General features: G+C 41.6%; 2 protein-coding genes across 2 annotated transcripts; both read left to right on the top strand.

Annotated features, from left to right (window-relative positions):
- Positions 5,494-6,048, top strand: IFN-DELTA-11 (interferon-delta-11). Its single transcript, NM_001164851.1, has one exon. The coding sequence runs from the start codon at positions 5,494-5,496 to the stop codon at positions 6,046-6,048; it is 555 nt and encodes a 184-aa protein (NP_001158323.1).
- LOC100153661 (interferon alpha-14) lies at positions 10,124-10,691 on the top strand. The gene is given in 3 exon segments (NM_001130230.1): positions 10,124-10,318; positions 10,321-10,602; positions 10,605-10,691. Coding segments are annotated over 3 exon segments (564 nt in total).

A 14,490-nucleotide genomic window follows, 5' to 3' on the forward strand; every position in this document is an offset into this window, starting at 1 on the left:
TCCTGCACCAAACTGGTCTGCAGAGCTTCCTCCTGCTGATCAAGCCCAGTGAAGAATTTCAGCTGTTTGTGCCAAACAAGTTGAAGCTCGACTGGATCATCTCATGGAGAAAGAGGTGGCCTGAGCTTTTTGCAACTGCCTGCTGTTCAGCTTTTGGGGAACCCCAAAGCCTTCCTGTCCTTCAGGCAGGAAAACAAGGAGGACTCTCCCCATTAGGTGAAGAACTGTGGGGGTCTCCTGCTTTGGCAGGCCATGGATCTGGGCCAGGTCACAGCTAAGTCTGCAGACGGGGCTGGAGACCATCATCCTCCATGTCACCAGTGAAGAGCCTGGCAGGTCCCCAGTGAGCTTGCTGATGCAGATGTCTGGCCATAGGAGACGTTCTCCAGATGCTCTGAATACCTGCCTGCAAGGGACAGTGTTATACAGGCCGGGGTTGTCATTTCTCTTCCTATCTCAATGTTGTTTCCACGTTTTTCTCAATACCTCTTCCAAGTAATGTGACAACTCCAATGCCTCATTTGGTTATGACACTGGAAATTAAACACATTCGTGGAATATGACAGAGGACCAATCCAGCAGGATGTGTCCATCTAAATGAGACCCAAGCTTGAAATAAAAATCTGAGTCTCAATCTGTACCTCTTTTAATTCTAATAAGAAGACTTACAGACTTGAGATTGCTCTCCATTTCCACACTTCTGAATGCATCAAAATACAACTAGCCTATCTGTTTCCTTTTTAAGAGGCTAAGAGACATTCGGTTTGAATTCCTTCACATCACTTTCAGGCCTCACAGCTCATACATCCTGACATAGTCTATGGACAACTATGCACAAACATTAACATCAAGGGTTAATTCAGGAATTCACATTGTGGCTCAGTGGAAACCCAATACCATCCATGAGGATGTGGGTTTGATCCCTAGCCATCCATGAGGATGTGGGTTTGATCCCTAGCCTTGCTCAGTGGGTTAAGGATCCAGCACTGCTGCGAGCTGTGATGTAGGCTGCCCGTGCTTCTCAGATTCCCAGTTACTCTGGCTGTCTTGTAGGCTGGTAGATGCAGCTCTGATTTGACCCTTAGCCTGCGAACTTTCTACTTTTAAGGCAGCTCTTCCCCCCATCTCTCAAAAAGGGGGAAGGGTTACTTCAAACCATTCTCTTCTTTCTGTCACCAAAATGTGCTGACTGCACACAAACATGACAATATGCTTGGCAGTGTGGATTCTAGAGAAGTAAGGCAGGGATGCGGTCTGCCCTGCAGGGAGCAGGGAAGACAGACATCAGAGGCAGGATTAGGAGGAAGGAAGCAACACATTCCCAGTTCAGCTGAGGGCCAGTACTCAGAGCTAATAAAGAGGAGGGACTGGGGGCAGCAGAAACCTCCATTTGCACCAAATCTGTGGTCTCTGACCTCAAATGACATCAGATTTTCATTTAACCTTCTAAAAAATGGAAACAACTGAACTAGTGGTCACTCAGGGATTTGTAAAGCTGAAGTAAAATTAAAGTTGCAAAGTACAGGCTGAGAATCTCAACACGGTGAATGCTGGCAGCTTTTATATTAATATAACACAAGATAACCTGTAGAGTCCATGCTCAGCCCAGCCCAGAGAAGCTATGACTGCAGCTCCCTTACCCACTGTCAAGGGTCTGCAGGTTGAAGCTCAAATGCAAACTCTAGGAGAGACATTGCCTGCTGCACCGTGAGGGAGCAGAGCACAAGTTTCCACTCTCAGAGCAGTGCCTGTGGCATTCTGGAGAGAAATCCTGCAGCACTTGAAGTGCTCTGCTGAGACCCAGCATTTAGGACACTTGTCTGAAAAAATATGGTTGTTCCATGAATCATAGAAATGAGATGAATAGTCCTCCCCTCATCCTTAGTCACAGACCACCTCTGGGGATGTTAAGAAACAGATTTTTTTCTTTTAAAGTTGTACAGACCAGGACTTGGATTAAAAATACAAATCGGGGTAAGAGTGGTAAGAAAGAAGACATTCCTGTATTTTCACCAGTGAAAGATCATCACACTAATCCTAACGATTTCCTGGGGGAGTATTAGGGTAAAGTAAGCAAATACTTTCCACAAACAAGGATTATAAAGAGGCCCCAAGTTTATGTAATCAAGATAAGGAATATTTTAATGCAATATTTAAAAAGAGAAGATTCTAAATTTGAGGAACAAAATCTCAAATTAAAAAAAAAAAAAAGGAGTTCCCGTCGTGGCGCAGTGGTTAACGAATCCGACTAGGAACCATGAGGTTGCGGGTTCGGTCCCTGCCCTTGCTCAGTGGGTTAACGATCTGGCGTTGCCGTGAGCTGTGGTGTAGGTCGCAGACGCAGCTCGGATCCTGAGTTGCTGTGGCTTTGGCGTAGGCCGGTGGCTACAGCTCTGATTCAACCCCTAGCCTGGGAACCTCCATATGCCGTGGGAGCGGCCCAAGAAATAGCAACAATAACAACAACAAAACAACAACAAAAAAGACAAAAGACAAAAAAAAAAAAAAAAAGACAATATTGACCCTGCACTTGCAACTCCCTGAGAGTTTTTCAAAGGAAGCATTCAAGTTGTCAATGACATTTGGGCAAATTCCTTTTAATCTATAAAATTCTTACCAAAAATGTTTTAAAAGGTCTGACCTACTACATGCCCCAACAGCTTGTACAGGAAGTGAAATCATTTTTCAAACAATACAGTCAAGGTGGAGTCCTGGAAACAGTCTTTCAGTAACCTGACTTAAATATCATTAAAAAACTGTCACAGAGCCAGGAGAACATGTCAAACATGGAAATTCTCTCAATTAATGTCAAGTTTTTAAAAAATCTTGAAAATATTAATATTAATTTAAGGCTTCCATTAAAGTCTGGAAGGTAAAATTACATTAAATGATTGTTTTAGTTTAAAATAAGTAAAGTTTTGGAGTTCCTATGTGGCACAGCAGGTTAAGGATCCAGCATTGTCACTCACTGTGGTGGCTAGGGTCATTGCTGAGTTCCATCCCTGGCCCTGGCCTGGGAAATTCCCTATGCTATAGGTATGGCCAATAAAAAAAAGTATAGCACTGGATAATATCAAGTCACTTAGGATGGAGCATGATGGAGGATCATGTGAGAAAAAGAATGTACCTATGCATGTGTGATTGCGTCACTTTGCTGTACAGAAGAAAATTGACAGAACACTGTAAACCAACTATAATGGAAAAAAAATTTAAAGAAATAAAAATTTTAAAAAGTAAAGTTTAAAGTTTGATATAATGCTGTTTTAATATTCAAATATATTGTAATATTCTATTTAATATTTTAAAATATTTCAATAAAATATTAAAATACAAAAATAATGTAGAAGTACTTAAATTACGCAGATATAAATGGAATTAAAAATAAATTTAAAAATATGAAAAGTAAAATGCTACGAGTTTTTAAACATTCCTACTTTACAGTTCTTTAATACTTTCTCCTCCACTTTAACGTTGTAGCCTTGAAAGACACCAGGAAAGTCACAGCGAATCTAGGGGCACAGCTTCCCCAGCCTTAGCACCACTGTGGAGAGGATCCAACTCATACCCAAGGCATCCCCAACGCCCCCCAACCCTCCCACCGCCATCGCGTTCCCGTTTCTGTGAGCTGCACCTACACTGCGCCCGAATCAGTAAAATCGGCTACAAATCGCTCTCGTTCTGAGCCGCACACCCCTCAGATTCTTGGGTAAAAACGGCCTCGCTAAACTTTCTGTGCAAAAATAACACAGAAAATTCAGGCGAACGCTCAGAAAATGCAAGGTTCCCAGATCCCTACCAGACAGAAATGTCGCTGGTCAAGCCGGGACTAGCCTCGCTCTTCAGCAGTCAGGGACTCAGAAAGGAAGGTTGTTCGTGCACTATTAAAGCAGCACCAACTTGCTCCGTAAAGATCAGCTCTCTCTCACTGCCAGCCTCACGGAAACTACAGCCTCTGAAAGTCCGTGTTTCCAAAACAAACCCCATAAAAGGACATCCTGCGCCCTCTTGCGGCCGCCTAGAGAAGCACCTTGCCCTGGGTTGGGGAAGGAACAATGGGATCTGAGCCTAGGCTGAGACCTACACAAACCAGGGCTCACAGCAAGGATGGCTCCTTAACCCACTGAGCGAGGCTAGGGATAGAACCTGCAACCTCATGCTTCCTAGTCAGAGTCACCAATCACCAAGCCACAACGGGAACTTCCAATTTTGGTTCAAAATAAGCAAAGTTTTGGAGTTCCTTTGTGGGGCAGCAGCTTAAGGATCTTGGCATTGTTACTGCCATGGGTTGTATCATAGCTGTGGCTGAGGTTCCATCCCTCGCCCTGGCCTGGAAACTTCCCCTTGCCATGGGCTTGGCAAAAAAAAAAAAAAAGTTTAAATACAGTTTGATATAATGGTGTGTTTTAATATTCAAATATTTTTAATATTTTATTTTTTATATTTTAAAACAGTCCAATACAATAAAATAAAACATAAAAATAAGTTAAAGGTAATTTAAATTAAACGGATATCAATTAAATTAAAAATTAATTTAAAAATATAAAAAGTAAAATGCTACGAGTTTTTAAACATTCCTGCTTTTCAGTTCTTCGGTAATTTCTCCTCCATTTTAACACTGGAGATTTGAATTACACCAGGAAAGTCACAGCTTTCCTGTCTTCTGGCCTCAGGAGGACAAGCGCCAAATCGCCCCCTGGGCGTCCCCAACACCTCCCAGTGCTCCCATCGCGGCCCCGCTGCGTCCCGCCTTTCTCTCTTTTTTTTCTTGCTGGGGCTGCATCCAGGGCATAAGGAGGTTCCGGGATAGGGGTCGAATTGGACCTACAGCTGGCAGCCTAAAGTACACACAGCCACACCAACGCAGGATCCAAGCCCCCTCCGCGACCTAGCGCCATAGCTCAGGGCAACGCTGGATCCTTAACCCACTGAATGAGGCCAGGGATCAAACCAGCAATCTCGTGGTTCCTAGTCAGATTCGTTTCCAAAGACCCACAATGGTAACTCCATGCCCCCCCTTCTCGGAACTGTCCTAGCACCGCTCCTAAAAAGCCCCAATCTGTAAAACTGGCTACAACTGGCTCTCATTCCGAAACAGATTCTTCCATTAAAAATGGCCTCGCTAAAGTTTCTGTGCGAAAATACCTCAGAAAACTCAGGCGAACGCTCAGAAAATGCAAGGTTCCCAGATCCCTACCAGACAGAAATGTCGCTGGCCAAGCCGGGACTAGCCCCGCTCTTCAGCAGTCAGGGACTCAGTAAGGAAGGTTTTTCGTGCACTATTAAAGCAGCACCAACTTGCTCCGTGCAGACGATCAGCTCTTTCTCTCGCGCTGCCAGCCCCGCGGAAACTACAGCCTCTGAGAGTCGGTGTGTTCAAAACACCGCCTAGAGAAGCACTCTGCCCTGAGTTCGGGGAAGGAACCTTCTCGCTCACAGTTTAGCAGTGCCCGCGCGCCCCCTGGTGGCCCTCTCCTGAATCGACTGAAATTCTCAATGGCCCACATCCATTTGCTCCTGGCAGGGGTGATACTCTCCTCCACTGCTGCTGGCACTCTTGGCCAATTCTCTGGGATCCATAGGTTAGAGAACAGGGAAATCTTCATGCTTTTAAGACAGATGAAAAGGACCTCCTCTCAGGCATGCCTAAAGGACAGAACTGACTTCCAATTTCCTTGGAAAGGAGGCAAAACCACCAGAACACAGACATCTCAAGGCACCTGTTTCCACCCTCTGATGCTCCAGCAGATCATCAACCTCTTCAACACAGAGAACAGCCGGGCTGCTTGGAACAACGCCCTCCTCGATCAACTACTCTCTCGCCTTGATCACGGCCTGGACCGACTAGAGCAGATGGAAGATGACAATCTGGCTTGTGCCTATTTGGGAAGTGTTGTCCGGAAATATTTCCAAAGAATCCATCGCTACCTCAAAAAGAAGGAATACAGTTCCTGTGCCTGGGAGGTTGTCAGAGTAGAAACTGAAGTGTGCCTTTCCCTTATGCAACAATCGTCAACGAAGAGTCAAGAGAGAAAAAAGGCACACTTGTGACACATCTTAATCAGTAACATTATTGCTTGATTTGACCCCCAAAGCAATCTCACCTCACATTTCCACACATGCTGAAAAATATTTGAAATGGAAATCATGAAGTATCAAAAATATGTTTCGGGAGACTATGATTATTTCACTGAATAAATGTTTTGTAGAGTAATTTCTTAAATTTGATGAAGTTATTGGGGGCCATTTGCTGTTCCTACGTGGGAAGCTTATTTTTAATGGAAAGGTTTTCAGGACAGTCTGTTGTTGCAGACATTGGTCAGTTAACTTAATGCTAGCTGCTGCAACAAGTGAACAGCAAACTGTCAGCAATCTGATCCTAAGAGAAATTTAACTTTCCTTTGTACCAGAGCACCACACAGGCACTCCTCATCAGATGAATCTTCTGATTTGCTCTGCTCCAACAGTGATTCGATGACATGGGAACCTGCTATTGTGTGGCCTTGGCATATTCTATGTACGACTTCAGATTTCTCAGTAGTGTTCAGGTGTTTTGTTTTTTTTTTTCCTAGTCTCAGAAAAGGGAGTAAGTATGGGGACAGCATGGGATGTCTTCAAAGGCCAGGTCAGTACAGGGCAATGTCACTTCTGCTCACATTAGTTGGCCTGAGTTGATGCTTATAGGAATCTAAGTGCAGAGAAGTTGGGAAATGATTCCATGACTAAAGGAAGAGGGGAAAAGTGTAGTGAATAAGAACACCCTTCATTGGTACATTATTTGTACTGATGACATTCTGGGTGGGAAAAAAACAACCAATGTTCTTGTGTTCTTGTCTGCACACAGTTTTAAAAAAACAATCTGAGTTGATTATGGAATAATTATTCCATAATTTCAACTTAGGTATGTTTACCTGGCTGCTTCTCATTAGGAGCTCTAGCGGCACTGATTCTGAAAGAATGATTCAAGTTGATCCCCAAAGGCATAGGCTAAGGAGGGAAGTATCCACATATGTAGACACATTACAAGTTGTTGCCTTTTTCCCTGAGGAGCAAAGAAAAAGTATGATCAGGCAGCTCCTTGCAACCTCTTGAGGCCCTCTGAACTAAAAGTGAGACTGAGACTTCAAGTTACATCCAGGCCTGTGATCCTCATCCTCATCTTCTGCATACTGAAAATGAAAACTTGAAGAAAATAATCCTGCAGATAATCTTCAAAAAAGCCTCACACAATATTCCCTTAAAACATCCCTTGTAGAACCATGAATAATTCATAAAGTGTCTTTACATTGTCGTCCTCTCACACCACATCTATATAATACATGTTGGTATTATTCCTTCTATTATTGCCATGATGGTTCCCTGCTTGACTATTGATTGAGCTCTTGACACAAAAGCTGCTGTCCTACATATCTAGGAAACGAGGCTGGGTCACAAGGTTTCTCTCCATTTAGGTATTTTACACACTCCTGAGTAGTAGTCTGAGGAGAAAATAGTTCAGGTCATGTCTTGGTCTATTCTTGCTTCGTCCCCAGAAGAGCAAAGACTGGGTAGTTTGTAAAGAGCAGAAATGTATGGCTCACTGGTCTAGAGCCAGGAAATCCAAGATGAGGGTGTCAGTGTGGTGGGATTCTGGCGAGAGCCTACTTCAGATCTCACGTTGCAGAGTCTCCTGTAATGTCACAGGGCAGAAGAGTGAGGGCTCTTCCTCAGACCTCTTTCGTAAAGGCACTAATTCCCCTTGTGGGGCCTCCATCCTCATGCCCTAATCAGTTCCCAAAGGGCCAATCACTTAATACCATCACATTGGGGGTTTGGAGTTCAAAATAGGAATTTTGCAGGGTCTCAAACATTCAAAACATAGAGATCTTTAAAGACTATACACCTGGCATCTAAAAGTAAGCTTATAGTCATGTTGAGTAAAAAAGAAGAACGAACAGGGTTGCAGACAAAACAAGAAGAGCAAGGACTCAGAACAGAAACTCTTGAGTTTTGACCTGAAGTAATGCTCTAATTATTATATGACAGATTTTGTATATCAACTTGAAATGGAGCCCATCATCCCAAGCAATGGATGAAAATACAGAGGGCAAATGGGCATGCATCCTCTTTGTGAGGAGTCTCCAAAGAATCTCAGGATAAAGGTAGTAACGGCCCCATCAATAGAACCACCAACAGTAACTGGGTAAATATCTGGTTGCCTGAGCTGAGTTTAGGTATGTGACTCTGTATCTGACACCAGGCTAATTCTTTTCTATTATGACATAGGAGAGGGCAAACTGGAGATGAGACCACCCTTGGGAGTTTAATATGGTGCTAGGCAAAGGCTGAAAAAAAAAAAATGTGCTGCTCTTGCAACTTGAAACCCCAGAACCCCATGCAACTTAAAGCAAAGAAAATCGTAGTGGTTTGAACAATAAACTCAGTGGGTATTATTGACACCAGTAGGGGCAAAGTGGAAACATTGGCCATTGTCTATTATAATCTCAGCAAAATGATGCGCAAAATAGTGATGAAGCAAAATAGTTTGGTCATTCATACATGTCTTCCAACAGGATAAGCAAAATCCGAGATACTGCTTTGGTAAACATTATCTGTTGGGTGATTACACTGGGCCTGGTGCTGAGAATTCCACAGAGAATAAGAGACAGTCCAGTCACCACAGAGCCGATTTGCCAAAGATGGTCACATAGCTACTATTTAAAGGTTGGAATGTTGACGGCTTAGGCAACACAAAATCCACAGCAAAATCAAAGGAACTCATGAATGGAGATGAAAGTCAGTTCACTCCACAATAATATTCAATATTCATTCAGTTCTCAATTAACTACAGTGGTGGCTTCCTTTTGCTTGGAAAGAATAGCCTTGGATTGGAACTGCTGAAAGTCCTTTGAGAAATCTGAAATTTAGTGAAAAAATACAGAATAAGACTCAAAGGGATGATGATTCCTAAATCATGCCTCTCTGGGCTCCAAGGGGTGCACACACTAGCTTTCAGGGCCTTGAAAAAATTGTGTTATTAGACTGCTGTGTGGAAGTCCAAATTCAACCCTATCCAACAAAATCTTATTCCTCAGTATTGACTTTTCTCTTTGGCTATTCTGTCCTATCACAAGAGCAGTACTGACACTGAGTTTGCTGAAAATAAACAAATTGTACATATAATCAGTGAGGGGTGGCTTTTACTTACTTATGAGCTTCCATTGGCTGTCTTGTAGATGTGGCTTATGTTTGAGTCTCAGTGTGATTCAGGCTATGGGAGGTAAATACAAACATCAAATTATATCTGTACATTAAATACAAATATGGTTACATTTCATTATTTAATTCCTCTAAAGTCATTCAACACATCAATAATTATGTCAATGCTAAACAGAAAAAATTTGAAAATATCTGTATGTCTATTAGCCAGTGAAGTTAAAAAATATTTTCTAATATGAAGCAAAATTAAAATTAAAGGCTAAAAACAAATATTAAGAAAATAATTTAAGTCTTTCAATGATTTTGACCAGTCTTGAATGATTTTTTAAAAATATATCCATACTTTGGTGTTATCATCTACATGAATGTTGAGTACGTAATTTAATACATTCTTATATATGTAAGTCAATATATTACCCTAAAAGTCACTCTGCCAACTTAGTTTGCAAGATTTAGGTATAAAGGCAAATTAAAATTCAATAGCTTTTACATTTCATTCGTAGTTTACAAATTTTGTGTCATTTTTAACTGTCCAGTGAATACAAAGAGTAAGTTTTGTACTTTCTTTTTCTATTGATAAAATAGAGATATCCATGGACTATATAAATAGATACACAGTATGCCTGTGTTTACAAAATTTCATGGGGGCACAATGAGGAAAAAAAAAATCTAAAAAGGCTCTGTAGAGAGAGGAAGGGAAGGCAATAATGAAAAAGAAACGGCTGAAAAATGTTGCCCTAACCCATTTGGAGAGTGCAAAGTGAAAAGCAGAAACAGAAGTGGAAAGTAAGAGGGGACATTCAGAAAATGGAAATGAATGTGTTCCTATTTAAGACACAGGCCTGAGGGAAGGTCTTCAGACATCCTAGAGAGCAGGGTCACAGAGTCACCCACCTCAGCCAGGACAGCAGCATCTGCAAGGTTCCCAATGGCCCCAACCTCAGCCTTCCTCACGGTCCTGGTGCTACTCAGCTGCAATGCCATCTGCTGTCTGGGCTGCGACCTGCCTCAGACCCACAGCCTGGCTCACACCAGGGCCCTGAGGCTCCTGGCACAAATGAGGAGAATCTCCCCCTTCTCCTGCCTGGACCACAGAAGGGACTTTGGATCCCCTCATGAGGCTTTGGGGGCAACCAGGTCCAGAAGGCTCAAGCCATGGCTCTGGTGCATGAGATGCTCCAGCAGACCTTCCAGCTCTTCAGCACAGAGGGCTCGGCTGCTGCCTGGGATGAGAGCCTCCTGCACCAGTTCTGCACTGGACTGGATCAGCAGCTCAGGGACCTGGAAGCCTGTGTCATGCAGGAGGCGGGGCTGGAAGGGACGCCCCTGCTGGAGGAGGACTCCATCCTGGCTGTGAGGAAATACTTCCACAGACTCACCCTCTATCTGCAAGAGAAGAACTACAGCCCTGTGCCTGGGAGATCATCAGGGCAGAAGTCATGAGAGTCTTCTCTTCCTCCACAAACCTGCAAGACAGACTCAGGAAGAAGGAGTGACAGACACTTGGTTCATCATGGAAATGCTTCTCACTGACTAACAAGCCCACACTTCCTCCTGTGCTGCCATGTCACAGCCCCTCATTTCTTCTGTCATCCTGCCATGAACTGAATCAATTTGTCAAAGGTTTTCAGGAGTATTGAGCACCATCGTGTTCTGCTCTATAGGCACTGGTTCCTTACAGATGCCCTTGCTGATCTATGTATTTATCTATTTAAATATTTATTTATCTATCTACATTATTTAAATTATTTTTTGTATATTTAATATTACTTGCATTTTATAAAACATCCTTGTATTTGGTCTATTTATTATCTTTATTTATTAAAATTGTACTGTAGGAAATATCTTGTATTTGTTCATCAAAAAAAAGAAATACCAAGCCTGAATGTGCAATCTGATTAAATAATTGTATGATGCAATTCTCTTCCCCATCATTGTGACATTCAAGTTAGAAGTGAATATAAACTTCCTCAAAGCCAGGTTGTAGGTTTTCCTCAGGATAAAGAGCTGAACATAAGAAATCCAGACCTGCTTTCTTGCATCTTTGAGTTTTGTAGGGAAAGTAACCTAAAAACAATAATCAGTTAAGTGAAAATTAAATACCAATTATGTTTGTTACAATGCTAACTAATGTTAGAATTTAATATTGGGTTGGTTTACTGCTATAAGGAGAAGAAAGGAGAAGAAAATGTCATTCTGTCATTAGAAGGTGGATCAAGCCATGTGAGGATTCAGAAGCAAAAGGAGAAGTTAATCTCTACCAATGACTGGTAGGCAAGTAACTGCCAATGTCCACTGGGTATTGGAGTTGGTGATTTCCAAGCAATTCCCTGAATTGTAAAGGATGGGAACCAAAGTGATCAAATGGGAAGAGGGCAAAGAATGAGCAAAGGACTTGAAGTTGAATTGTTTGATCTTAACCTTAAGAAGGTGAGAAGACCTGAAAAGGAAAATGAGATGGAATGGTCATAGGTTAACAGGATAAGAGAGAAGGGTGAGAAGACTGTGTGTAAAAGACGGACACTGCTTAGAAGATGCTATATATTCATTTAAACTGAAAATGGAAACTGCACCTCCTTGAGAAATTAGATGGCACTGGTCACCTAAGTGAGAGATGACTGGGTGGGATTCATCAGCAGAAACCATCCTGGAGAACCTGGAAGGATGATGACAGATGAGAACTCTCCCTGTTTTCTTCACCTGGGGAGTCATTTTATTACTTTCACTCGCCTCATGGTCAGATTTGCATTTGCTTTCCTTTGACTTGAGTGCATCCAAAGGCAATGAGAGCTTTCTAAGAAAGTTGAGGGAAGAAAGAAAACTATGACATAGTGAAAATTATGGAAACTAATGGTATGGACTGTTTTATGTTTCCCCTTTTACCTCTCTATTTTGTTTTCTGTTTCAAGGTGAAACAGAAATAATTCAGAAGCTGCAAGACAGCCCTTGCCAGAAAAATACTACTAAAAGGGAACATGTATAAAGTTAAGACTCTGGAATCAGCAGTGAAAGGAAGGCTACTGTTTTCTAGCATCATGTGCCTTACGTCTTCCCTGCCCTGCACCTTGACTGTGACATGGAGAATCATGAATCAAGAGGCTCCGTAGAAATGTACTCAATGATCTAATGACTATTCATTATTTAAGTATAAGGTTCTGAATGGAGGTTAACAGAGGCTTGTGGTGTGAGGTCTGATGGAAAGTCTAAGAATATCCTTTGTTAATCATAATTTTGACTAATTTGAACTCTGTGCTCATGATACAATGGTGAATAAGATATAGACCTTTCTCCTATATTGGCTTCTTGAAAAAAAGGTCTAATAAAGCCATTTTCAAGAATGACAAGGCAGCTTGGCTGACATGCCTCATTCACATTTCATAAAGAGGACCGAAACAGAGCCAATGACCAGAGGGAAACAAAGTCATATTCCTAGAAAATTCTCACCCTGAAGGCCAATTTACCATAATTCCTTTTACCCATATACCATGTTTGACTTCCAACAGATACTTGCCACACTGAAAGGGAAAAAACACAGTTTGAAGAGATAGAGCATGTATCAGAACTAGACCCAGACAGAGTATAGAGTTAGGAATTATCAGACCAGGAGTTTAAAATAACAGTGCTTTTTGTGCAAAGGGCTCTAAATTACCTATTTATTTATTCACCTACTTCATCTCAGTCAGACCATGTATGCTATTTAAAATTCTTTTGTACATACAATATCATGAACAACTTTATACTGTATTCAAATCTAACAAATAGGCTTACCTTTATCTTTATCAAATTATTTTCTTGGTTAATTTATGAAATTTTCCCTAGAAGACATCTTGGAGTTGTTTATTCTCATATAAAGAAATAGTTTAAAATTGCAATCTACACTAAACATTGGATGATTGTATTCTACTCAATTCTTTCAGTTGATTATATTTTTAAAGCTTCACATTCTTACATCAGATAGGTGATAGTTAACTTACCTGCTATAAGAACACAAATATCAAAACTCTTCTTTTGGAGCTTTTAGTTTGGCAGAGAAAAAGATATAAAAGCAATAATTATGCTAAATTATTTCAATTAAGCTTCCTGTTTCAATGAGAATGAGAGAGGCAAACAGATTCTCTTGCCATAATCTCGAATGAGGCCTCTCAAGAAGGGGAGAAAGCAGATGTGCCCCCCCCCCAAAAAAAACAAGACAGATTTCCCATTGGTAGACAGGTATGTGACTCTGGAATCTGCAACAATGGATATCCTGGAGATATTAATTTGCAACTTAAGTATGTTTAGAAATAAGGACATGGTAAGGAATATCCTTCCTTATCAGCAGACTGGAGAATGAAAAGATGACCTAAAGCTTATGAGGACCTTGAACTTTTAAGCCTGACACAGAGAAGGAGACTCTGCAAAGGGCACAGAGATGGAGGAGCCAGTGCAGTTAGGAGTCAGCCAGGGAAGAAGAACCTTCAGAAAGCACTGAAGAAGAAAACAAAGGGAAATTGCACAAGATGAAACTTTAATAATTATTTAATGGGCATAGTGGATTCTGTATTGAATCTAGATGCTGCCAGGACATACATGGGATTCTGGGGGACCACTTTACTTCCTTGAGCCTCAGTTTCCTCAAATGTAAAGTGAAACTATTCCTAGAGCTGTTCTGAGGAGTAGAAAGTATGAAACATTCAAGAGCACTTAGCAGCGTTTCATCCACTGAGTGAAGGTAAACAGGTAGTGACTATTATCTTGTTTTCATATAAATAGAAAGGGAAGTAATGAATTCTCCTACCCCTTTCTCAGTAACTGACTGCACAACACTGACAGTCTGCAAAACAGAATTGGGAAATTGTGTCTCATCAACCATATAGAATTGTACACACAATAATATAATACATATACATATGTGGTATACACATACAAAACATATATACCATAAAATATACTACATAAATTATACCACATATCTATCTGCTGATCCTCATACCTGGAACACTTTCCTCTTCCTCTCTGCTTTCCTGGATCCCATTCTTGCACTGCAACATCACAATACTTTCCATCTTCCCAGTGCGGAAATCCTCATTCACAGGCTGCATTAAGCTGTACTGTCCATTCACACAGCTGTTTCCTTTCTCAGGGTTTCTGGCTGTCAATTTCCCCTTAAGACAAGAAAGTCACCAAGTGCAAGCAGAAGTTGAGGGAAAGTTCTAGGTTTCACTAGAGCGTGACTCCATATTCTCTGCCTGCCAAGCACTGCAGGTCCAGACTGTCCAGCCTCCAAGAAACACAAGAAATAGAGGGAACCCTGCC

The sequence above is a fragment of the Sus scrofa genome, chromosome 1 (assembly GCF_000003025.6).
Source record: "Sus scrofa isolate TJ Tabasco breed Duroc chromosome 1, Sscrofa11.1, whole genome shotgun sequence".
In the NCBI taxonomy this organism is placed as follows: Eukaryota; Metazoa; Chordata; class Mammalia; order Artiodactyla; family Suidae; genus Sus; species Sus scrofa.